Below are 23398 nucleotides of genomic sequence, written 5' to 3'. Positions count from 1 at the left end.
GACCCCTTTTTTTTTTTTTTTTCCCCTCCCTTTCCAGAACCTCTTATATTGCACACCGCATGATTGCGTGTGGATAACACCAGCCCATAGAGCTCAACCATCTGAGATCATCTAGGGGCCCCTATCTGTGCCTGTGACCTATTGGCAAAGCCTATTGAAATCTTAGGGGGGGAGGGGAGAGCGCTGTCTCAGACTTTCTTAAAATTTCTCGAAACTATATTCAGACCTGTGCTGGAATTTATAGGTAATTAAAACAGTTGGATTATATATGACACTGTTGAGAAATGAAAAGTCCCAGCGTGCTCTACGAATCGGGCATATGAGGCAGTTGTATTGTGTTGTTGCATTGGGGAAGGGCTGAAACTGTACATTTTATATCGGTGAGAATTTTTTATTTTTTTTTATTTTTATTTTTATTTTTTTTTTAACCTTGGTGAACTAGTTATGGGCACACAAAGCTGTGTTTGTGGTACTGTAATTAGACACAATACATTTCATGTACAGTCCCTTGATGCGTTCAGGGTCCAGTTATGGAGGGAACAAAGCTTACCATGCCACCAATAAAGATACTTTTACAGATATTCCCGGGTGCAACTTACAAATTTATAATAGTTTTTTTTTTTCTAAATTGTGATTGGTTCTAGATTTATTTTGGACGACATTTTTTTGTTTGCATTGTATTGTCCATCTGTTTTGCCAGTGGCATGGTGGTATTTAGAAATAAGAGGAAGGGTGATGAATATGTGATGGGAGATTTAGCCTAAACAAAGGCAGCTGCTCTCTGCAGACTGTATACAAGCTGCTTCCTGAACCTCCCAGGGTTATCTGATCATCTGTACTGGCGTTAGTCTGCCCCCTACTGGCAGCATTATAGTGGTACTTCTCTGCAAAATGTTTGGTATTGATATGACTGATTTCTGATTGGGACTCTAAAACAAAGTTAATACTGCAGCTGCAGGAACAGATTCACAGGACTCAATCACTGTGTTTAAAATGTCCGTTCAGTCAAAAATTTATTATTACATGTTATTTTATACATAGATAAGAAAGGGGTGGTGTGAGATGTTATTAAAAAGTAACAAATAGCAATATGTTATTAAAAGCTAACAAATAGAAATATATTATTAAAAACTAGCGAATAGAACAATTGCAAAAGTAAAACCTTGAAAAGGGAGGGGGGAGTAGAGAGCGTTTAGTAGGAGACGTGTCTGTGTGTTAGGTGAAGGTTACAGAACACATTTCAACAGTGAGAACAAAATGGATTCTCTTGTGCTTAAATGAACAGTACAATGAATGTCCATGTCATTTCCCCCCTTTTGTTTATTTGACACCATTCTTCTCCGCGTTACGTTCAGCCGATTGCTGGTAACTCCTGTTACATTGGCGCAGAGAGACGGCGTCCTGTTCAGCTCTCTCCTAGCTTTCTCACAATAATGGGTTCATCAGGGCTGGTGGTACATTTGTTGGTACAGCGGGTAGTCACACAGAGGCATAGCCTGATGAGGAAGTAAATAACAAACATGAGAAATAGAAACATCACAATGTAAGCGCCTAGTTTCTGTAACCATGTTGCTATGCCATATAAAAAATCACCAAAACCTCCTAAACCCTGAAAGGGGTTCCATCCATCTTTAGCAATATCTCTGGCCTTATTCTGTAGTTCTCTTATCTTAGCAAGATGCCCTTTAATAATGTCCCCATTATCAGAAATGTATATACAACAGTCAGTGCGAAATATCTTACACATCCCACCTTGAGCTGCAGTGAGATAATTTAGCGTTAATCTGTGCTCTAATACTACTTTTTTAAGCTGAGCCATTTCTTCATTTAATAAACCTATATCAGTGGTAGTAAGGTTAATAATCTCATCTACAATTCTAGTGTAATTATTTAGTCTTCTCATTGCTTCAATTCCCCATCCTGTCCAGGAAGGGAACCATGACCATGTCATGTCACCTTCAGTGAACAGCTCTCTTTTGAACACTAAAGGGTATTCTGGACTTTGATCTGGTCGCACTGTATCTTTGCGAACAGCCAAAGCAGGTACTAACTTCCCAATGTAACATGTACCTGTAACATTAGTAGGAAGTCAGGCGTAAGCTTTATTTCCACATATATAATATAACCCTCTACGTATGGACGGTATGCCTGCTCCTAAAAAACTGGAAGCAATAACATGGAATCTCAGGAAACCGATATTTTCACATATTGGAAACTGTGAGCAATTTGTACTATAAAGGGTTCTATTTAGTTCTGGATCTGGGATATAATAATATTGACCATAGTTTCCTCCATAAACTGTAATTTTTGCTCCGCTGCAATCTGAATTGCCCAACCGTGTACATTTAGTGTTAAACGGGCATGTAATGTTTAAACAAATCTGTGGAGTGTTTATCTGTTTCGAAACCATCAAAGTTACTGATCTGTGCTCATTAGCTGTGGAGACTATGTATGAGCCATTTATTCTGGTCCTGTTTAGATCAGTGAAACTGAGGCATTGCTATCATGGGTATTGTTCCTGTATGGGGATGTAAGTGAGAACACACCCAGCAGTTACTAGCGTTGCTATGGGTTGCATACAATTTTAACATTTGGATGAAAGGGTTATTTTTCCATGTCTCAGTTCTCACAAACAACAAAAAGAAAAGAAACATTATCATCTTTTTTTCAAAGGATATCATCACTTCAGGATTTTCTTGCAGTGACTGGCGTGAATCCAGGTGGGTTTTCCTTCCAACTTGACAGCAGAACTTGTTGTCAAAAGCACCAAATGTGGTCCGTCAAATTTTGGTTCTAGTGGCTTTCTGACGTGTCGCTTGACCACCACCCAGTCACCTGGTTGGATTCTGTGAATACCTGAAACAGAATCTGGGTCGGGGATAGATTTATAAACACCTTCATGTATTTTATTCAATGTTCTTTGCAAAATCTGAACATATTCTAACAGATTAGAGTGAGAAGCCTGCAACTGTTGGGGAAAATATAGCCCTGTTTTGGGTGGCCCTCCAAATAAAATCTCATAGGGGGACAGCCCATGTGGTTGTTTAGGGGTAGTTCGTACAGAATATAGGGCTAATGGCAAAGCTTCCACCCATCCTTTTCCTGTATCTGCTTTAATTTTTGCACATCTGTTTTTCAAAATTCCATTAAGTCTCTCAACTTTACCACTACTTTGTGGATGATAAGGTGTATGGAAAGCTTGCTGTATGTGAAGTGCTTCCATTACCTCTTTCATTACTTCCCCAGTAAAATGGGTTCCTCTGTCACTCTCAATAGTTTCAGGAACTCCATATCTACAAACTATTTCATTCAAAATTTTCTTTGCTGTTGTTTTTGCATTTGCTTTGGCTACTGGCCAGCTCTCGGGCCAACCTGAAAACATGTCAACACACACTAAAGCAAACTCATAGGTGCCTATTCTGGGCATCTGAATGTAGTCTATTTGAATTCTTTGGAAAGGGAAATCTGGCTTTGGAGAATGCCTTTGGGGAACATGAACAGGCCTCCCTGCATTGTACAGAGCACAAGTGAGACATGAAGCACAAAACCTGGCTGCAAATGCACTAAATCCAGGTGCTATCCAATAGCAGTCAGTAAGTGCCACCATCGCGCCCTTAGCAAGATGACTGACGCCATGTGCCAGCTGTGCTAAAACTGGGTACAAACTCCTGGGTAGACACCACCTGTTGTCAGCGCTCCACAGGCCCTGCTGATTTTGGGTAGCATTACATTTGATCCACTTATCCTTCTCTTCATCAGGGGCCTGGTTCTGCAACTGAATTAGAGTTTCTACATCCCACTGCTCTTGATGAGGGGAATCTGTCCCCGCTACCTGGGCGACCCCTACAGTGGATGTGACTCCAAATGCCATAAGGGCAGCATCCTTTGCCGCTTGGTCCGCTAAGGCATTTCCTCTGGCTGTCATGTCACTTCCCCTTGCATGCCCTTTTACCTTCAAGATGGCAACTTCTGCTGGTTTCTGAAAGGCCTCAAATAGCCGCTCTATGAGTTTTGCATGTCTCACTGGCTTCCCTGCACTAGTCAGAAAGTGCCGTGCTTTCCAGATAGGCCCAAAATCGTGGGCTATTCCAAATGCATATCTGCTGTCAGTGTAAACATTTCCCCTTTGATTCTCTAGGAGATGACATGCTTTGACTACAGCATACAACTCCGCTTCCTGTGCTGACATCTGGGGTTTCAATGCTTCCTGATGTAAAATGGTGTTTGTAGTGGTTACAGCAAACCCTGTGTGTGGCTGACCATCATCAGTGTAAAATCTGGAACCATCTACGAATAAGTGTGTGTCACAATCTGATAAGGGCTCATCTTTTGCTGGTGTGACAGAGGCCCTTTCTACCTCCATAAGAGCCATACAATCATGAGAAAAACTCTCAGGTTCTACATCAGTACCATTTGTTGCATCTTCCTCATCAATTATAGGAAGAAGAGTAGCCGGATTTAAAGTAACACATCGTTTGATTGTTAAATTCGATGGAGCAAAAAGAGCAGACTGGTACTTGTCAAATCTACTGGCAGACACATGTCTAGTATTTACTTGATTCATGATTTCCTGTACTGCATGTGGCACATACAGGATCAGAGCAGAATCTAGTACAAGCTCCGTTACTTTGTCTAGCAGCAAAATGCAGGCTGCTATGGCTCGCATACAACTGGGGGAGCCTTTGATGACAGGGTCTAATGAGGCTGATACATACATCACAGGCCTCTGTTTGTCTCCATGTAGCTGAGTGAGTACACCTGCAGCAAATCCATTGACTTCATGACAGAACAACGAGAAAGTCTTAGTATAGTCAGGAAGTCCAATGGCGGGCGCTTCAGACAAAATTTTAATAAGCTCCTTCATCTGCAATTCATTGTCCCATGTGAGTTTGAAAGGGTTTCTAGTGGTAGCCTCATATAGAGGAGCCATAAGTTCTGATGCATTTGGAATCCAGTCCCTACAATATCCCACTAACCCCAGGAAGGCACGTAGTTGCCGGACATTTCTTGGCTTTTCAAAGTTTTGTAGAGTTTTAACTCGATCTGGGGTTAGGTGACAGATTCCATGTGAAATGCAGTGACCCAGGAAGATCACTTTCTCTTGGCAGTATTGTAGCTTATCTTTGCTAACTTTGTTGTTACTGTTATAGAGAAACAGGAGAAGGCTTACTGTTTCTCTGCTACAAATGTCCTTTGTATCAGAACAAATAAGCAAATCGTCTATGTACTGAAGCAAAACTGTGTTTGGGTGTGAGGGGGACCATTGGTCCAATACTTGCTTTAACGCAGTATTATATTCAGAGGGGCTACTCACACAGCCTTGGGGCAATCTTGTCCATGCTAACTTTTGGGCATCATGGGTAAATGAAAAAAGGTGCCAGCAATCTGGGTGCAGGGGCACCGAAAAGAAAGCATTTGCAAGATCAATCACTGTAAAGCAGGTGCTGGAGGCAGGTATTCCACTTAGTAAAGTGTGGGGGTTGGGCACGATCGGGGTATCTGCCTCTATTATATTGTTAATGGCTCTCAAATCATGCACCATGCGATATGTCACCTGCCCACCCTTCTTGTCTGGCTTCTTTGCAATTGGGAACAGGGGTGTATTGACCTGGGACTTAATTGGTACAACAACCCCTGCTGCTTTCAGTTGAGTGATTTGATCCTTTATCCCCTCAGTCTGAGCAATACTCAGTGGGTACTGTTTAATCTGTGGGAGATGGGCTCCTGGTTTAATTTTTATCATGACTGGGGTGCAATCCAGCAGACCTACATCATATTTGCTGGTGGCCCATAATTCAGTGGGAATCACTTTCAATTCTGGTGGAAATGGCAGAGTGGAGTCTTGGATTAAAAATACTCCACAGGCAGAATTTAAAACTTCTCCTGATAGACTACTGACCACTTGGACTCCTGTAGGAGTGTAGTCTATGTTTGCTAGAATTTGGTTCAAAATGTCAGCTCCCAAAAGATTGGTAGGAACTGTGTCTGAAACTAACACTTTAGTGACAATTTCTGTTTGCTGTCTTAGCCTAAGTTTAAGTGGCTTGGACTCAACCAAATCAGTAGAGGTCCCGGTTAGGCCAACACCAGAGATAACATTTGTAGATAATAATCCTGGAGGTAAGTCCTCTAGATTAAAAACACTTCGGCTTGCACCAGTATCAATTAAACAGGTTAATTCTGTTTCTCCTCCAGGATAGGGGAGTTCTTGTAAAAATACTTTTACTCTGGCCTCGGGACCATTGTCTCCCCTATTTAACATGATTGATACTGGCATGCCATTTTCCTATGCCTGATCCACTGCTTTTGGCAGAGAACTGGGATCAGCATGAGGGGCCTCTAAGCTCTTTTCTAGTCTACGGTCAGGAAGATGGCAGAATTTGGCTATGTGTCCTTCCCCATCACAATTGTAGCATATAATTGGTCCCCGATTGCCATGATTTCTGAAATTGCCTTTGCCTCTACCTCTTCCTTTTCCTCTCTGCTTCCCCATGTACATTACCTTAGGTTTGCTGTCTTTTTGGTTAATCCTGTTTTCTATGGACAACAGGATAGGCAGGACGTCTCGAATAGACATATTGCCTGCCTCAGGCCTTGCTGTGAACAACTTTTCTTTCAACTGGGGTATTAAACCATCAAGAAACCTTTGTTTCACCAGTTGTGTAGATGGACTTGCAGTTTCTCCCGCCTTCTCTTCCTCTATTTTAATGCCTGCTTCCTCAGCCATCTCACTTAACCGCCTCCAATAAGCCCCTGCTGCTTCCTCTTTCCCTTGCTTAGCATTCATAAATTCAGCATGTCTGGTTTGTCCATATATTTGGGGCAATTTTTCCTTCAATTTCTCACAAACCTCCCGTCCACTAACCATCTTACCTAGATTTTTGACGTCTACACCACATTCTTTAAGTATATAGCCAGACATGTTGCTTCCCACTGCTTTAATAAGAAGCTGATGAATGTCAGTAGCAGAAGCCTCATATGCTTCCTGTGCAGCACTAAGTTTGTTTGCAAACCCAATTGGATTCTTTCTAGGATCTCCCAATCCTTCTAATATGGCTCTCATATCTTGGGGACTAAAAGGTACATGCCATTTAATTTGAGACTTACTGTCAACAGCATCACCTTCAAAAACTAATTGGGTTCTGACAGGATAAACTGCAACAGATTTCTCTATGCCAGGGGCAGAAGGGCTGGCATCTCCCTTCCTTCTCTCTTCATCTTGCTGCCACAATTTGGAAATTATGGTTTGCTCTGGAAGTTCAGACTCTATCTCTCTTTCTCTGGCCAAAGCCTTAAGTTCAGAGAGATCCAGGTTTGCATATGTGCCTTTTGATTTATGCCAATCATCTGTTTCTAGGATACGAGCCAAATCCCTCTTTGTAGGTTGATATGGGGCTGTTAAACCTCTGCTCTCTACTATATTGCATAGCTCATCTTTTGTGTGTTCCATGTAATCTAATTCTTTTGCTTTTGTGCGTGGTCCCCTTAAAGCCAAACTGGCAGCCACATAAGGTGGGGGGTCCTCCTCTACAGAGTCTTCTGGCCAAACGTAGTAAATTTGGGCAGTACTTTTATTAAATATCTCCGTCAAGCCAGTTTGATTTGCTACTTTAGCTTCTGTCTCCCATGTGCAAGCTATTCTCCACGTTCCTTCACTGCACAGTAGTGGGCCATAATCGTGCAGAAAAGTTTGCCATACTTTTAAATCAAAAGTCCCTTCAGATTTTAAAGGTTTAGCTGTTCCCTTTGTCCATTCTACCCATTTATCTAGGGGCTCAGTATAAGCAGAACCGTACCTTCGGTTCATATATTCTCTAGCGCTTATCTTGCGCTGGGCATTTTCTGAAGGCCTCTCTCCCTTCATTCCCTTAATTAATTTAATGCCCATAATGACTGGCCAGTCTTCTCTCTTCTCTACTTGTGCCTATACCCTCTTGCCTCTAAAACAAATAGTACAGCAAATCTGCAGATTTACAAGAATAGTCTCCACTTATCTACGTGGATAGAAGGGGTTTATGACAATAGACAAAACACTCATTAAGAGACCCTCCTCGTCTCTTCTCTTCTCTGTGAGTTTTATCTGACCCTACCATGCGCCTCTGACCCAGGTCGCCCACAAGGAGTCAACGCAGGGAACTGCAGAGGATTTTCCCTATCCACACACAGTCCAACCCGTGAAGGGGGACACAAACACATTCACACACACACGTTACCCAACCAGAAAGGTCCGAGAGTGGTCTGGTTTCCTTGAGAACCGACAGATAGGATACATAGGAAAAGGCAGAAATATAGCAAGCTTAAGGGCAGCTTACCTAGCCGGCATTTGAGGTCTGCGTTTCCCGATGATCCCGATCGAAGCGCGGTTCCTTCTGGAGACTCTGCCAAACTCCTGGCTGGCTCGCCAAGACTGATATGACTGATTTCTGATTGGGACTCTAAAACAAAGTTAATACTGCAGCTGCAGGAACAGATTCACAGGACTCAATCACTGTGTTTAAAATGTCCGTTCAGTCAAAAATTTATTATTACATGTTATTTTATACATAGATAAGAAAGGGGTGGTGTGAGATGTTATTAAAAAGTAACAAATAGCAATATGTTATTAAAAGCTAACAAATAGAAATATATTATTAAAAACTAGCGAATAGAACAATTGCAAAAGTAAAACCTTGAAAAGGGAGGGGGGAGTAGAGAGCGTTTAGTAGGAGAAGTGTCTGTGTGTTAGGTGAAGGTTACAGAACACATTTCAACAGTGAGAACAAAATGGATTCTCTTGTGCTTAAATGAACAGTACAATGAATGTCCATGTCAGTATGCCAAGTGGGGATAAAGACTGTCTATCCAAGAGGAACCCTGCATCTTTCCTTTCTAAAGCACTGTAAAAAAAAAAAAAAATAATCATTTCCTTTTAAAAATGACACTGTGGTAAAAGCAAAAATTTTGCTTTTTTTTTAATTTTTTTTGCTTTGGATTTTCCACCATTTTTGTATTTTTTAAATTTTATTTATTTATTTTTTTTCCCCATTTGATTCATACATTTTGATAAAATGTGCACTTCTCTGCAGAGAAATTTTACCAATTTTATAAATGGGTACCTAACGCACAAATCAGAATCTAGACTGCTGGCAATATCCAAAGCAAATGGACAATTCCAAATGTTGATCTTAACTTTAAAAAAAAAAAGGCCTCTGACTCTCCAAACATAATGCACATTTTAAGAGTAACTCCAACAAACGGAAGTACAAATTTTATTTTAACAATTCGGTGGATTCTAAAAATATTTAACTCCCCTCCTTTGTTGCATATCCTTTGAGTATAGATCTGTTTCTCCAGAGCATGTTAAAGTCACTTACTGTTTACTAGTTCACTACCTCTGCTGGAAGTCTGTTCCAAGCAGAGGTAGTGAAGTATGTTCCAAGCTGGTGTAGGTATCTAAATCTTTTATTAGCTTCTTATAATGTCCCTATACAGCCACATTTTTAACTAGGAGGGAGGCCCAGCCCTGCTTGCCAGACAGTGCCTTTGGACAGTGCGGTCATTCACTATGCACGTGCTTGCAAGAGGGAAAAGAATGATTTCATTAGTGTGCGGCTGTGCCTTTATTGTCCAATCATCAGATTGTGGGGAGGAAAGAGGACTAAGAAAACAAATTCTCCATGTCCCACCTCCCTTCCAATCATGGATGGAGGAGTAGCATCATGGATACCAGATCTCAATTATATTTTATATAATCATCAGATGGCATAGTGCAATTGCCATTATGGGGGCAGAAGAGTGTGGAATGGAGGATGCTTGCAACTTTAAGAGTTTTGGGCCAGATAAGTGAGATCCTGAAATTCTGACTTTAACTGGAGTGCCACTTCTGTCCCTACATGACTACAGATGATTGACCGGCAGAGATGAATCCAGCACTATAACTTGCCTTTGTGTTTGTTGCAGGTTGTGTCTTCTTCCTATGTCTGGGTATTTTCTATATGTTTCGGCCCAACATGGCGTTCATCGCTCCGGTACAGGAAAAGGTGGTGATTGGGGTCTTTTTTCTGGGTGCCATCCTTTGCCTTTCATTCTCCTGGCTATTTCATACAGTATACTGCCATTCGGAGGGCGTGTCCCGTGTCTTCTCAAAGTAAGTTACAGACGCAACATCAATAGGGAAATTATCTTGTAATGCTGCCTTTCCTGTAAAATTTTACCTTTCTATTCTTTCTCTCACTCTCCAGGTTGGATTACTCTGGAATTGCACTTCTCATCATGGGCAGCTTTGTTCCGTGGCTTTACTACTCGTTTTACTGCAACCCACAGCCATGTTATATCTACCTAATCATCATCTGCGTCCTGGGGATTGCCGCCATCGTTGTATCGCAGTGGGACCTCTTTGCAACGCCTCAGTATCGTGGAGTGAGGGCTGGTAAGCACCTCGTGATAGAAACTGCTACAAGTGTAGAACTGTGAGCAAACCTTTTATTTTCATTTTGGATAGAGCAAGGGAGGGTTATAACGGTTAGGTTTTTTTTTTTTTTGTCCTCTTTGTCCCATTGCCGAGATTTTCTTTCACTTCCTGTCCCAAAGCCAAACGGGAAGTGAGGAAATCTCAGCAAATTTTTTGGGGTCCCCTAGGTCACCAGAACTAGTATCCCTATTTGGAAGATTGCCCCTCTATTACTTTTCTGGGGACAACCCAAAATTTAGGATTTTCTTACCATTATCTTTGAAAGTGAAAGTAAAACAGGACAAATAGAGAGGGAGGATGTCCTCAACTGGGGCATGGATAGAAATAAAAACCTGACAGGTGTTCTAATCCCTGCAAACTGTGGATTCTTACAATGTGCATTGGGAGCTGTAGCAAGTCAGAACACACTTCATTTCCTGGCAGGAGGATTTTTATCACCATCTAGCCCTTTCCACCCCAGACTGACTGTCCCTGGCATGTCCCCTTCCATTCATTGGATTTCAGTGCCGTTCGTGAAGGCTCCGCATCGCATGTGGACATTACCTTGGGCAGTCTGATGGACATCCACCCAACAAGGCATTTTGATATTTACAGAACTCCTCCCAAGGGCCAGCCAACTGCTTGCATCAGAGATGAGAGGCATACTGAGGAAGGGGGCTGGAATGTTTTCAGGAAACTATATACAGACACCCTACTTGCCCCTCCAATCAGTCATGATCTGCCTGCATTATATAAAGACGAAGAGATCCAGTGATTACACCACTAGGTCTAAAATAAGGTCTGTAATGAAAAAGATAGGTGTTATTTAAATATGTCATTAGCATATTGATAAGGTAGGGGAAAATCAAGGGAGGAATTTTTAAGCCAGAGTCCTAAAGAAATATAAGTTGCAACTCCACTCATAAATTCTATAATAAACCTGTTATTTTTACATAAGGAAGCCGTGCCAATACCTTGTCAGGCTGTGTCTTTTTGACTGACTATAGTCCTACTCACTGAACCTTAATCCCCGGAGAAAAGTACACTGGCCTGTCAGGAAAGATCTGGGAGATGTTGTTGGGTCAGATGGCGGCTTTTGAGATTTGTAATTGAGTGTTTTCATCATCTTGGCTCTGCAGTGTAATCTCCTACCCTTCCTGCCATCTAATACTTCCTGCTGGGATCTAACTCCTCGTACAGCTAATACTCGGTGTGTAAATCTCGCTCTACCAGACTCAAAGAATCATTTCAGAATTGTTTGTAATGTCAGAGTCAGCAGTGATATAAAATTAGTCTATAAGAAGTGACGTTCAATGCATAATTTCATTGGGAAATACTTCCTGCATTACGGAGTCAGAAGGACAGAACCACAGTCCTTTTTAATTTAAAGTGCTACCCCACTTTTGTGTTAAACTTCCGTCAATGCAGTGTACATACGCAAGTTTTCAACAATGTAATGAGTTAATCTGAAAGCTGAATTTTAGCCAGAAGGCGTATAATCTTATTAGCATTGTATGTTCCTTTGTACCAAAACACACTTTTTTTTTTTTTTTTTTCTGCAGTCCATTTACAGTTCTGTTCCATCAAAGAGGTCCCTGTGACATCACCTCCTTCTGGCGGGTACAATTACACCATTTCCGGCCATGACCTGCCCACAGGTCAAACGAACGCCCAGTCAGTGAACCGGCTTTAATAACACCGGTGTGCATGCCCAGCACATCAGCAGATTCCTATTGAACTAGGGAAGCTGATGCAAAAAAAAAAAACAATTACCCAAAAAGTAAGGCATTGTTTGTTTCAAGCTGAACTCCAGGATTATGCCCACTTTTCTTTCCTGGACAATAAAAATGCCTTTAAAGTGGAAGTAAAAGCTAATACAGTTTCCATAAAATTGTTGCTTCTGCACTCTCATACCTTTTTGTTGCCTATTGTTTGCAAAAGCACTCTGAATGAACATTGTGGGGGGACAAAAACGTATTCACACAGTCATGTGATCTGTGAGCCGTGACTTGACAACGGGGCTGAATTCCCAGAGCCTTGCTGTCCCCCACCAGTTTCCATTGCCCCTCTGCACTGACACAGGGGGGGCTGGAGTTCAAAGATTACATCACCACACTGAAGCCAATTAAGCCTAAATTGTATTGGCCTTTTTTTTTTTTTTTTTTTTTTTTTTACATTTAAAAGCATTTTTATTGTCAAAGGGTGAAAAGTGGCCATGATCCTGGAATTCAGCTTGTAACATGTGACCACGCAAGGTGTTTTCCTTCCCTTATGTGACCACACTCATTCTTTTCTTCTCTAGTATAGCATAGCTTGTTTAAAGGGCAACATAGCAACAAATATTTGCTAACTGTATGGGGTTACAACGCAACTCTGATTTCACTACCGAACAAACAGTGTTGTCACTCTGTTAGAGAGTAGGGAATAAAAAAACAGATCTACTTCTGCAACAGATAATACTGAGGGAACCCAGAAAGACAAGAACTGCTGTGGTAATGCCACTGGGGGACTTTGTGTGTGTTTGTGCTCTTTATGTTTTTTTTTTTTTGCTTATAGGAGCCACTTTAACAGCGGGACTGCAATCCCCCTTATTCTTCTCTACTAGAACATGACTTGTGTAACTGAGTGTGTGCACATCTGTAGCAATATATTATAACTCAGAATCCGTTCAATTAGGTATTTTTCCACTGCATTGAGTGCTGAGGATTTTTTGTTTTGCTCATATGTATGCTTGTCACATAACCTGGTTACATGCCTGTTCTTATGTCTTCCTCTGCAGGTGTGTTTGTGGGTCTGGGCCTCAGCGGGATCATCCCCACGTTGCACTTTGTCATTGCTGAGGGGTTCCTGAAAGCCGCTACCATGGGCCAGATTGGCTGGTTGATTCTCATGGCGAGCCTGTACATCACAGGGGCTGCCCTGTATGCTGCCCGCATTCCCGAACGATTCTTCCCTGGAAAGTGTGATATCTGGGTAAGAGCTGCAGACCATTGAAGTGTCCTTTTTTTTAGCTACTACAGATTGAGATATTTTATTTTACCTGAAGTAATTCTTCATATTTTTACATTTACACCTGTATAATTGTGACTACTTTTAGTATCTAAATCTAATTTTTGCTGTTGCTGGAGATTTATCTTCACTTCCTGTCTAGTGAAACCATTGTCGCTGGAACAGGAAGCGAACGTAAATAAATCTCTCTAACATTGCATGGGATAGCAGTAAAAATTAAAAATCCCCAAAGAGGCTCTAATCTTTGCCTACCCCCTTTACCGAACAAAGTTTTATTTATTTATTTTTTTTTTTTAAACCTACACGTTAAGACCAAACTACTTTTAAAGCTTTGTAATTGGGATTAAGGCGTAGGTCTTGGCAATCAACTGCTCATGATAGCAGTCATGCACAGTGCAGCTGTCAGCAGCCTTAGAAAAGAAATGTTTATACAGGGAATTCTATAGACATCTATTTTAAATAACCAAAGATAGTTCCAGCCCTTAACTTTCCCCTCTCTCTTCACAGTTTCACTCCCACCAGCTGTTCCATGTGTTCGTCGTGGCTGGAGCTTTCGTCCACCTACACGGAGTCTCCAACCTCCAGGAATTCCGCTTCACAGTCGGTGGTGGTTGCGCAGCCCAGGAGGTGCTGTAAAGAACCTGACCGCCATGAAGGGGGGAATGCAATACAGTCCAAGAACAACCTACCGCACAGGGGTGGGAGAGAGCAGTTTCTCACCCAGCCGTGCAAAGGAGCAGAGGTGAAATGGAGGCAGACGCACAAATGCCCAGACAAACTGTGGAACTAAACCATCTTACCTCAAACATACAGCACCGAGTGTATGAAGTTTAATTTATTCCTGGGGAGCGGGTCACATCTCTTTTTACCCTTTCCGATTTGGCGGGGAGGGGGGGGTTATGGTCTCTCCACACTGACGCGGTTTAAATTATACTCTGCAGCTTGAGCTTCCGACCGAAAGATTCTTGCGTGTCTCGTGGTCAAATGTCCAAACATCTATTTATTTTTGTAACTACTTCTGGAACGGGGTGGGGGTCTTTAATAATTATTTTATTATGTTTGTTTTTAACCTCTGGTAAGGTTCTCGATTTGTATTCATGGTGGTGTTTCTGTTCTGTGATAATTTCTGGGAAGACTTGCAAGGGATGGTCGGCAGATCTGTGCAAATAAAACATACAAAAATTTCTAATTTTCTCTTTAAAATGTTTCTAGACCTTTTCAGATATAGATGTGACATGTTTAAAGACAAAATTACAAAACTTCTGTTATGTTTTAAGGATTATATGTACCGTTCACTGTTTCATGGACATGTTTTGCACAAGCGTGGAGCAGGGTGTGCTGGTGATTGGTGGATTGTGGGATTTCATCCTGAGACAAAGCAGTTGCTGTCTTGGGGGAATTTGTTGGGTCTTACTCTATGATTTGATAACATAAGACCATAGTGGGTTTCTCGTTTTAATGGAGGCCTAGGATGTGACCCCATAGCGGAACTACATTAACCACAAACAAAAGGCTTCATAAAATATCTTACACATTGGATGTGGAACAAAAAAAAACTTGTGTCTGCACAAGGTACATTGGTGGGCTTTTCACTATAAACTGATCAAGTAAATATAGCTTATGGAAAAAAAAATAAATAAACTACTTGGGACAAACTCCTGATTTTTGGTGACCCAGACTGTGGCCCCATTGCAGAGCCACAACCATTGATAACAAACGGATCCTCAGGATGTGACAAACAGTGGATGTGTAGGAAGAAATAGCGCACAGTGTTGAGCAGTCATGTTGAATCCTCTTCTCTATAACACATGGATGTGAATACATTTTTAGTTTCATATTCAAATCTAACTCGAGGCAAAGAGTTTAGTGATGTGATTAGTGATTTTTTTTTTATCCATGTGTTTTTGTTTTTTTGCATGCTCCCTTTGGCAAAAAAAAAAATGAGCTGTGGGGTAAGCCTAAGTATAAATCCAGTTTCCCACCTGCATGCTGTTTTGTTCATATCTGCACAACCAATAGGATGGACATTTATCCATTATTAAGGTCTACTTGGGCAACATCAACAAGACTTGGAGACATTTAAAAAAAACTTTTACAGGCTAAGACTCAAACAGCTCTTAGGCTTCAGTTCATTTAAAAGTGGGCTTTCATACAATATAAAGAACACAAACTTTATAAAAGAAATGCACAGTGTTCAGGGAGAAATTAAATGCAAGATTTTCAGTCTGGTGTTTTTATGGCCTCTGTCAAGTTCAGGTTAGCTCCCCTCGACTAGAATTCTTTTTTGCATATAAGTACCTGCAATAAATACATTTAAAAAAAATGTAGTAGTAGGGGGCACCATTACCTATCACTAATATATATCTTGCAGCAGGAGACTGGCACCTGTTCATAGCAGTTGGCAAGCCATGGATGGTTCTGGATCCAGTGGTAGTACATAACTCAAAGGTTATTTAAAAAATGTTCTAATCCAAACACATACTTGTAGGGTAAAGGGTACATACTTAAATTTTCTGCTGCAGTTACCGATCAGTGTTAAGTGTGTACCTCCTTCTGCCCTCACCTCACTGTGGGAGAGAGTAGGGATATGGGATCAGAGGAAGAAACTACTGAGAGCTGTGGAGGACAGCAGAGATGAACACTCCCAGAAATGTCCATTTCCCAGTGTACTTGGGGTAACCAGTTCTGCACAGAACAGGGGTAAGAATGTGCCCTTGTTACAGGTACGGTATGTGTTTAGCCAGGAACTCTTTAAATGTTCTAAAAAATAAAAAAAGTATATATTTTTTTTTAAAATAATTTTGTTGTTAAATCGTCTGTTAAATGCAGAATGAATATAACAAGATGCCCCTTCTTGCTAAGATGTCAGAAGTTAGACTAGTGTTGCCCTTTAAATTACACCAGATTCTTGTCTGTGCTGCACCAGGTGAAGGAAAAGGAGGATGTGGTTGGAATAAGCTAACAATGGCATTTGTTTCTTAGATTATTTGATGGACCAGTCTTTGTATTAGGTAATGTAGGGAGATGTTTACAAGCGTTCAGGCTTATGTTATCAGTTGCATCTGGATTGCTCTGCACATGTTCCTGTTCTGCATTGTATTATATTATCAGTATTGATTATAGTGATCAATTTCTGTAGGAGATAGAGGTGGAGCCTTTGTAACTGCAGTGTGCAGTTCATGGTGCAGTTGGCTACAGCTTAACTGTTCAGGGGCCACTTAGAATTTAAATTACACCTTCTCTTTCACGTGCCACATTTTAGGTATGCCAAGTAATGAGGGAGATGGTTTCCTTTCTGACACCACATGGGCAGTCGTCATAGATCAAGATATTCCTATAAACTTTAGTACAGTAAATGTCATTTTTGACACTATCAAAAGTATCTGGACCAAGTGTGATGCCAGTTGAGTGTCCTTGACCCCAAGTTTTTTTCCTGAAAGGGTAATGGAGAAGTGTTTTGATCCTCAGTCTGTAATATTAGTGCCTGTATCTCAACTGGGGAGATTTTTCTGTTTATATATCAATGGGAAGGAAAGTGAGGGGGGGATATAGACAGCAATGTGACCCTCTGGAAAGGAACAGCAGTCACTAGGACAAGAAAGCAAGAAAACCTTTCATCAGGGACAACATCCTGGTAGATTTTACCTGTTCTACAACTAAAGACAACTGGATTTCCACTTTCAAAACTAGTTTATTGGCAACTTCTACATTTCTAGAGATGTTGGAAGGAGCAAGTAAGAAGCTTTGTCTGTGTCCATTAGTACCTAAGTTGGCATCAACTGACAATACAGCCTTGGATCTCACTGTTAAAAGAATACCATCTCCTGGCCACAGAAGGTGGAGCTTGCTTCTGCTTCCCCCATGCTTTGACATACTCCATCCCACCTCCAATCCTAATTCATGCATTTTTAAGTTCATTAAAACTTTAGAATAAGATTTTATTCTGAGTTTCTCACTTAGAATTGCAGTCCTCTTCCCCATCCTTGCGTAAATTTCTTCTTCCTCCTATCTTCTCAACACAAATCTTGGTGCTCCTGTGCATTTGCTGAAGGCAGTTGGCTTTGGATTTCAGTATCGAGGAGCCAGGCACTGGCTGGTATCTGCTGCGTCTGAAGTTCATGTTCACCAGAGTCATGGTTAAGGGCTCGTTCATGTCTGTGCAAATGTAACACATATATGTTGCCGGTGTGAACTGGCGCTTATAGTTTCCGTTTTTCAAAAACACACTAAACTGCAGCTCATGGATGTGAAGCCACATAGAAATTAGTTGAATTTCTATCTTAATGTTTTGCAGCAAAATGGACAGGTTTGAGTAGACATAGTGTTAGTAATTATAATTACATATATTACATGAAAAGGATTTTTTTTTTGTACACTTATGCTACATTATCTCCACCCATTGTCCTTTCTGGTAAGTCTTTCTGTGCTTTTCTTCCATGTCTTTGTACCCTCCAGCTGAGTTTTATTCCCACTGTTGAGATAACACAAGATGTCTTTGGAGAGCCCAAGACCATGGGGAACAAAAATACAAAAAAGTCATAAGTTGTGTTTTAGAAAAACTTGCAGGAGATTGTATACAAATAGCCTAAAGTCATCTGATGGGGGTGGAAACATTTTAATGTTTGATTTCATGACATCTACTTGAATGCTCTGCATACAGAAATTTTTCCTTTAAATGCTAGGATAAGTCCAAGACCCCCTTAGATCAATGTGTTGTAGCAGATACTGCCTTGTTCAGCACACCTCCCCGAGATGCTGGCCTGTTTTTACATCCTGATTGCCTTACCTGTCTCAGCTCTCATGTGAGGGAAGGAGCATCGGCCAGATCTGCCCCATATGCCCCCGTTAAATATAGGCTGTCACCTGTTCACTCCCTGCTTCAGTCCTCAGTACTATGTGGCCTTGTTAATAATCTTAATGTTTCTAATGGTTTACTGTGAGACGCAGCAAAGCACACTGAGGGGGTGAAAGGCGATTTTGGGGTCTAATTATTTCTCGCTGTAATATTCACTTTCTGGTAAATAAAAAAAAATGTAAAAAAATAATTTTAACATTGTATTGGTCTTGGCTCTTCTTTAAAATTTCAGAATTCTTTGTGTATGATTCGTTGTGTGGTGAGGTTCAAAGGAGAATAGGTTTAACTTCTATAAAGGAAAACACACCAATTCCCTTAAAGCGGTATTAAGCTCAAAACCAAAAATGTAATATATTGCAGCTTACCAATTATTAGATGTGGTGGCTGCATTCGTTTTCTTTTCACCTGCTTTCTTCTCCCTTGCCAGATCACCAGGTGACAACAGAAACCTACCTCATGTATTATACAGACGCTACTCTGAATGAATGAGCACAAGAGGTAGAGCAGACCGTAGTATTGTCAGTCTGAGGGGGGGTTGTATTTTTTAAAAACAGACTTGCTGGATGAAAATAGAAAAGAGCCTAAAAAGGAAACAAATCCAGCCCTCACATCTAAGAATATGTTTGCTTTTGGGTTTTAGGCCTCATGCACACTTGAGCTCAAAAATGCTTTTACAGGCATTTTTTTTTCTTCTCTTCCTCTAAACTTCCCTCTATTAACCTATGTGTCCATGCACCCTATAGGCGTTTAAAGGCAGAAAAAAAATGCCATCACTTGTGCACAGACGAGCGTTTTGGCAGAAAAATGGGTGATGCGCATTTAGCGCTAGGCACTTTAGCACCTGAGGGTTTTTTTTTTTTTTTTTTTTTTTTTTTTTTATTTCAATGGCCATAATTTTATATTCTGGTCAATGAAATGCATAAATGCCCAAGTGCTTGTCGCACCAAAAGCGTTTCAAAAAAGGGCCCCAGTGTGCAAGAAGCCTTTCACATTTGTGCGACTTGGGACTGCAAATCGCATGACAAGTTGTACCCCATGATTTCCAATGAATACTATTAATATATGTGCGACTTCAAGTCACAGCGACTTCAAAGTAGTCCCTGCACTACTTTGATGCGTCTTGAGTTCCATAGATCAAGATTACGCAGGCATTGCTTCAAGTCGCGTGACTTTCAGGTCGTACAAGTGTGAAAGGGTCCTAAAGCTCAGTTCACATACAGATGTGCTCATAGGTTTACATACCCTGGCAGAATTTATCATTTCTTGGACATTTTTCAGAGAATATGAATAACACAAACTTTTCTTTCACTCATAAACTGCACACTGAGATCTCCCCAGAGTGGCTCAATAATATTGAGGGCAGGAGACTGAGATGGCCAATCCAGAACCTTCACTTTATTCTGCTGTAGCCAATGACAGGTCGACTTGGCCTTGTGTTTTGGATCATTGTCATGTTGGACTGTCCATGTACGTCCCGTGCGCAGCTTCCTGGCTGATGAATGCAAATGTTCCTCCAGTATTTTTTGATAACATACTGCATTCATCTTGTCATCAATTTTGATCAAATTTCCTGTGCCTTTGTAGCTCACACATCCCCAAAACATCAGCGATCCCTTTCCTGTTTTATACAGTTCAACTAACTTTTCCCCACAGGTCCTTTGACAATTCTTTTGCTTTCCCCATGACTCAGAATACAGACACGTCAATGCAGCACTGGATGACAGATGCAAGGGTCTGTCAGGAGTCCAGAAACTCATTGACCTTTTATTCACACACACACGAGAGAATGGTTACCTTTTTAATAGCCATTCAAACCCCTTTGTATCAACTTTGCATGTTATCGGGTCAAAATCACCAGGGTATGTAAACTTTTGATCAGGGTCATTTGGGTAGTTTCTGTTGACAATGATTTAAAAAGAGTAAACACAGATTGATAATAAATGGCTTCAGCCAAACCCTAACTATGAGTGAAAAAATGTTTTATTTATATTCTCTGAAAAATGGCCAAGAAATGATAAATTCTGCCAGGGTATGTAAACTTGGCACAACTGTATATGTGAATTGGATGCATTTTTAACCTCGTCCAATTCGCATAACGTGACTCAGACTGGCTTTCAATGGAGCCGAAAAAAAATTATAAAAACAAAGGGTTGTGTTTTTGTTAAAAAAAAAAAAAAAAAAAAAAATTATTTGGGGTTTTTTTGTCTCCTAAATGCTGAGCTTAAAATATGCCTCTAAACGACCTAATGTGCATGGACACATAGGATAACATAAATTGCTAAAAGCCTCTTGGAGCAGTTTTTTATTAATTTTTTTTAAGCCAGTGTACATGGACCCTTATACTGCTTTAAAGTGTTTTTGTAAAGCCACTGTTTCCTAATCATACACTCCTCGCTGTTAGATACTGTGTGTCCTAGTGTATGTGCTTTATAAAAAATATGCATATTTCTACTTTATTTTAGCGTACCACCCGATACTTGCGTGACTGCTCGCCTCTCTCCTCTCCCAGGCTGACAACTACAGTTGGAGGGGCCGAAAATTCCTGCTGACGTCAGCTGGGAGGAGAGTAGCGAGCAGTCATGTGTGTGCCAAGAGGCGCACTATAAAAAATAAAAACTGCAGATTTCTACCTTATTTTAGAGCACATACACAGGGACACATTATCTAACAGAGGAGATTGTATGATTATGATAGTTATTATAGTAGCAGGAAGGGGCGGGGAGCAGAGTGGCACTGTCACTAGCTGACAGAGGTGTGGAGAGCTGCGGATGATGGCTGTAAACTAGCCATGATAAATTGTGGTCAGTTTACAGAGGGGAGGGCAGGATCAGCCAGTTATTTTAGGTAATAGAATGGTCCAAATTACACAGCACACAGTTACTGTCATCTAATGGTGGAAACACGGTAAACGGAGCAAAGTATGTATGTGGTATATAGATTGTGCTGACATCTAGTGGTGCACAAACTATGCAGATGACCTGACAGGAAGTACTTGCAGAATTTGCAGCTTTGGCTCTTTTTCTTACCAGAAAATGTATTTTCCTAATGGCTTTGGTCAAGTTTAAAAGGCACAAAAGAGCCCTATTTTCCCTCTACTTGTCTTGGTCACCACTGATGCTGGGACTGAAGGTTAGAAGTAATTCAAAATGAATCACCAAAACAGAAACCGAGGTGAAACTATTTCAATGGTGAGTGCTGGCTGTGAAAGTGTGGGGGGGGGGGGGGTGTATTTTCTTATTTAGTGGATAGGAAGAGGAAATCTCACATGACAGGATTAGGTTATTCTTACCAGTGGGACACTGATGTGGGGGTGGAAGGCTGATGGATTTAACCATGCCCTACTCTATACAATGCTAAAATAAATGTGGGCTTCAGACACACTTTGAAATCAGAAAATGACATTTTTGCATATTTGAAATGCACAATTACTATTTAAAGTATAAATAAAGGTAACGCTCTGTTTCCAATAGTTTTTATTGGACAAGATTTATTGCTGTCTGTGTCCCCATTAGGGAGATTCCTCCTCTCCTATTTTTCCTTATTTACCATTATCATAAGTGAAAGTAAACGTGAATCCCAAATTTTGGGTTGTCCCCAGAAACGTAATAGAGGGGAAGTCTTCCAATGGGGACACTAGTTCTGGTGACCTGGGGGGTCCCCAAAGGATTCTCAATTTGCTTGGATTTTCTTCCACTTCCTGTTTGGCTATGGGACAGGAAGTGAAATCTCTGAAACAGTTTTTTTTTTTTTTTTTTTTTGTTTTGCTGTCTGTGTTTTGCTGTATCCAAAATGAAGAAAAAAAAAGTTTTGACTTATAGTTCTACTTTTAAGTCCTGTCCTTGCAGAGAGTGTGTTAACATTTTAATCAGAACAAAAAAAAAAAAATTTTTAATACAGTGTTAACATGATGGCGTACGTTTCACTTGTCCTCTAATCCAGAAAATTACCCTTGTTAATTTCCAACCTCTGAGCCTAAAATGGCAGCACACCTAGTTCAGCAGGCTGCACAGTTCTGTAACTGTCCAATATATACCTTTTTTCTTTCTATGTATTACCAATGGCAAACTTGTATTACACTACCCCCCCCCCCCCCCCCCCCCCAGCATTAAAGCTTACAAAGAGAGACAAATAAATAGACAAAAAGGAATCAATTTATTTGCTGGAAATCTTGCAGACTATAGAAATGAGACAATCTTTTGAAGTAGATGAAGTGTGGAAAGAATTGACTCATTGATAGAGTTGGGTTTGTGAAACATCATGTTGAAGATCTCTAGCATGATCAGTCAGTAATGTTGGGTTTTTCACTCACTGGTACTTGGTACTTGCAGGAAGTTTGAAATGATCTTGGTACAAGCACAGACCAAGACTGATCCCCCTCTAGATCTTAAAAAACGAAAGCTACCCACAGCTAGAGACTCCTACACCGCATGGGATGACTGGTTGCCTTAAAATATTCCAGTGTTCTTTTGAGTAAATGGGGACATGCCAGAAAACTTCTGTATTCAGTACCAGGAAAATGTTGCAGTGGGTGAGTAAATATTCCCCCTAATCAATCCAGGTTTCTGTATGGTGGAGATGAGGATCCTCCAGTGGTTCCTGCTGTTCCCAGGACGTCGCTTATGTTGCATAGATAACTGTCCTCTGCTTTGGAGTTACAAGTGCGACGTGAGAGTGTGGGTGGGGCATTATGGTGAGGACACCCGGGACCAAAGATTGTCCAGGAGCTTTGAACATGGCGTTATCAGTTCAACGCAATGAGATGGCAAGAGATATGAAAAGCAGCAAAAGTGAGGATGTCAGGGTGGAGCCTCTGCCGCAGTCCTGTGCGTTTTCCTGCAATAAAGAATCAGCAGTGTGACACAGAGGGGCATATGTATAAAGCTGGGGATGTGATTTTCCTCAAATGTTTACTGGTGGTGAATCAATTACTGTCATTTAAAAACACATGCACCTGGAAGATGCACAGCTTTAAAAATATGCCCAATAATTTCTGGTCAATGCCCTGAAAACGTGTTGGCAGATTATTACAGTAAAACTCCAAACAGGAGGTATTTCCAGAAGAGATAAGCAAACAATTTTGCAACAAAAATTACCCATTTTGTACT

General features: G+C 40.9%; 2 protein-coding genes across 8 annotated transcripts in view; one reads left to right on the top strand and one right to left on the bottom strand.

The window, feature by feature from the left end:
- Positions 1–18489, top strand: part of ADIPOR2 (adiponectin receptor 2) — a 120950-nt gene extending 102461 nt beyond the window's left edge. For all 3 annotated transcript variants that reach the window (XM_073621598.1, XM_073621597.1, XM_073621596.1), the window contains exons 5-8: positions 9940–10126; positions 10221–10408; positions 13209–13402; positions 13946–18489. In XM_073621598.1, the coding sequence (XP_073477699.1) occupies positions 9940–10126; positions 10221–10408; positions 13209–13402; positions 13946–14074 (698 nt within the window). In that variant the 3' untranslated portion in view covers positions 14075–18489. The remainder of the gene's footprint in view (positions 1–9939; positions 10127–10220; positions 10409–13208; positions 13403–13945) is intronic.
- Positions 18490–22426: 3937 nt separating this feature from the next.
- Positions 22427–23398, bottom strand: part of CACNA2D4 (calcium voltage-gated channel auxiliary subunit alpha2delta 4) — a 374858-nt gene continuing 373886 nt past the window's right edge. For all 5 annotated transcript variants that reach the window (XM_073621593.1, XM_073621591.1, XM_073621594.1 and 2 more), the window contains one exon: positions 22427–23126. In XM_073621593.1, the coding sequence (XP_073477694.1) occupies positions 23040–23126 (87 nt within the window). In that variant the 3' untranslated portion in view covers positions 22427–23039. The remainder of the gene's footprint in view (positions 23127–23398) is intronic.

Source organism: Aquarana catesbeiana, linkage group LG03 (genome assembly GCF_042186555.1).
Source record: "Aquarana catesbeiana isolate 2022-GZ linkage group LG03, ASM4218655v1, whole genome shotgun sequence".
NCBI classification, from domain to species: domain Eukaryota; kingdom Metazoa; phylum Chordata; class Amphibia; order Anura; family Ranidae; genus Aquarana; species Aquarana catesbeiana.
Note: the sequence above shows the minus strand (reverse complement) of the source record. Positions and strands in the feature narration are given on the sequence as shown.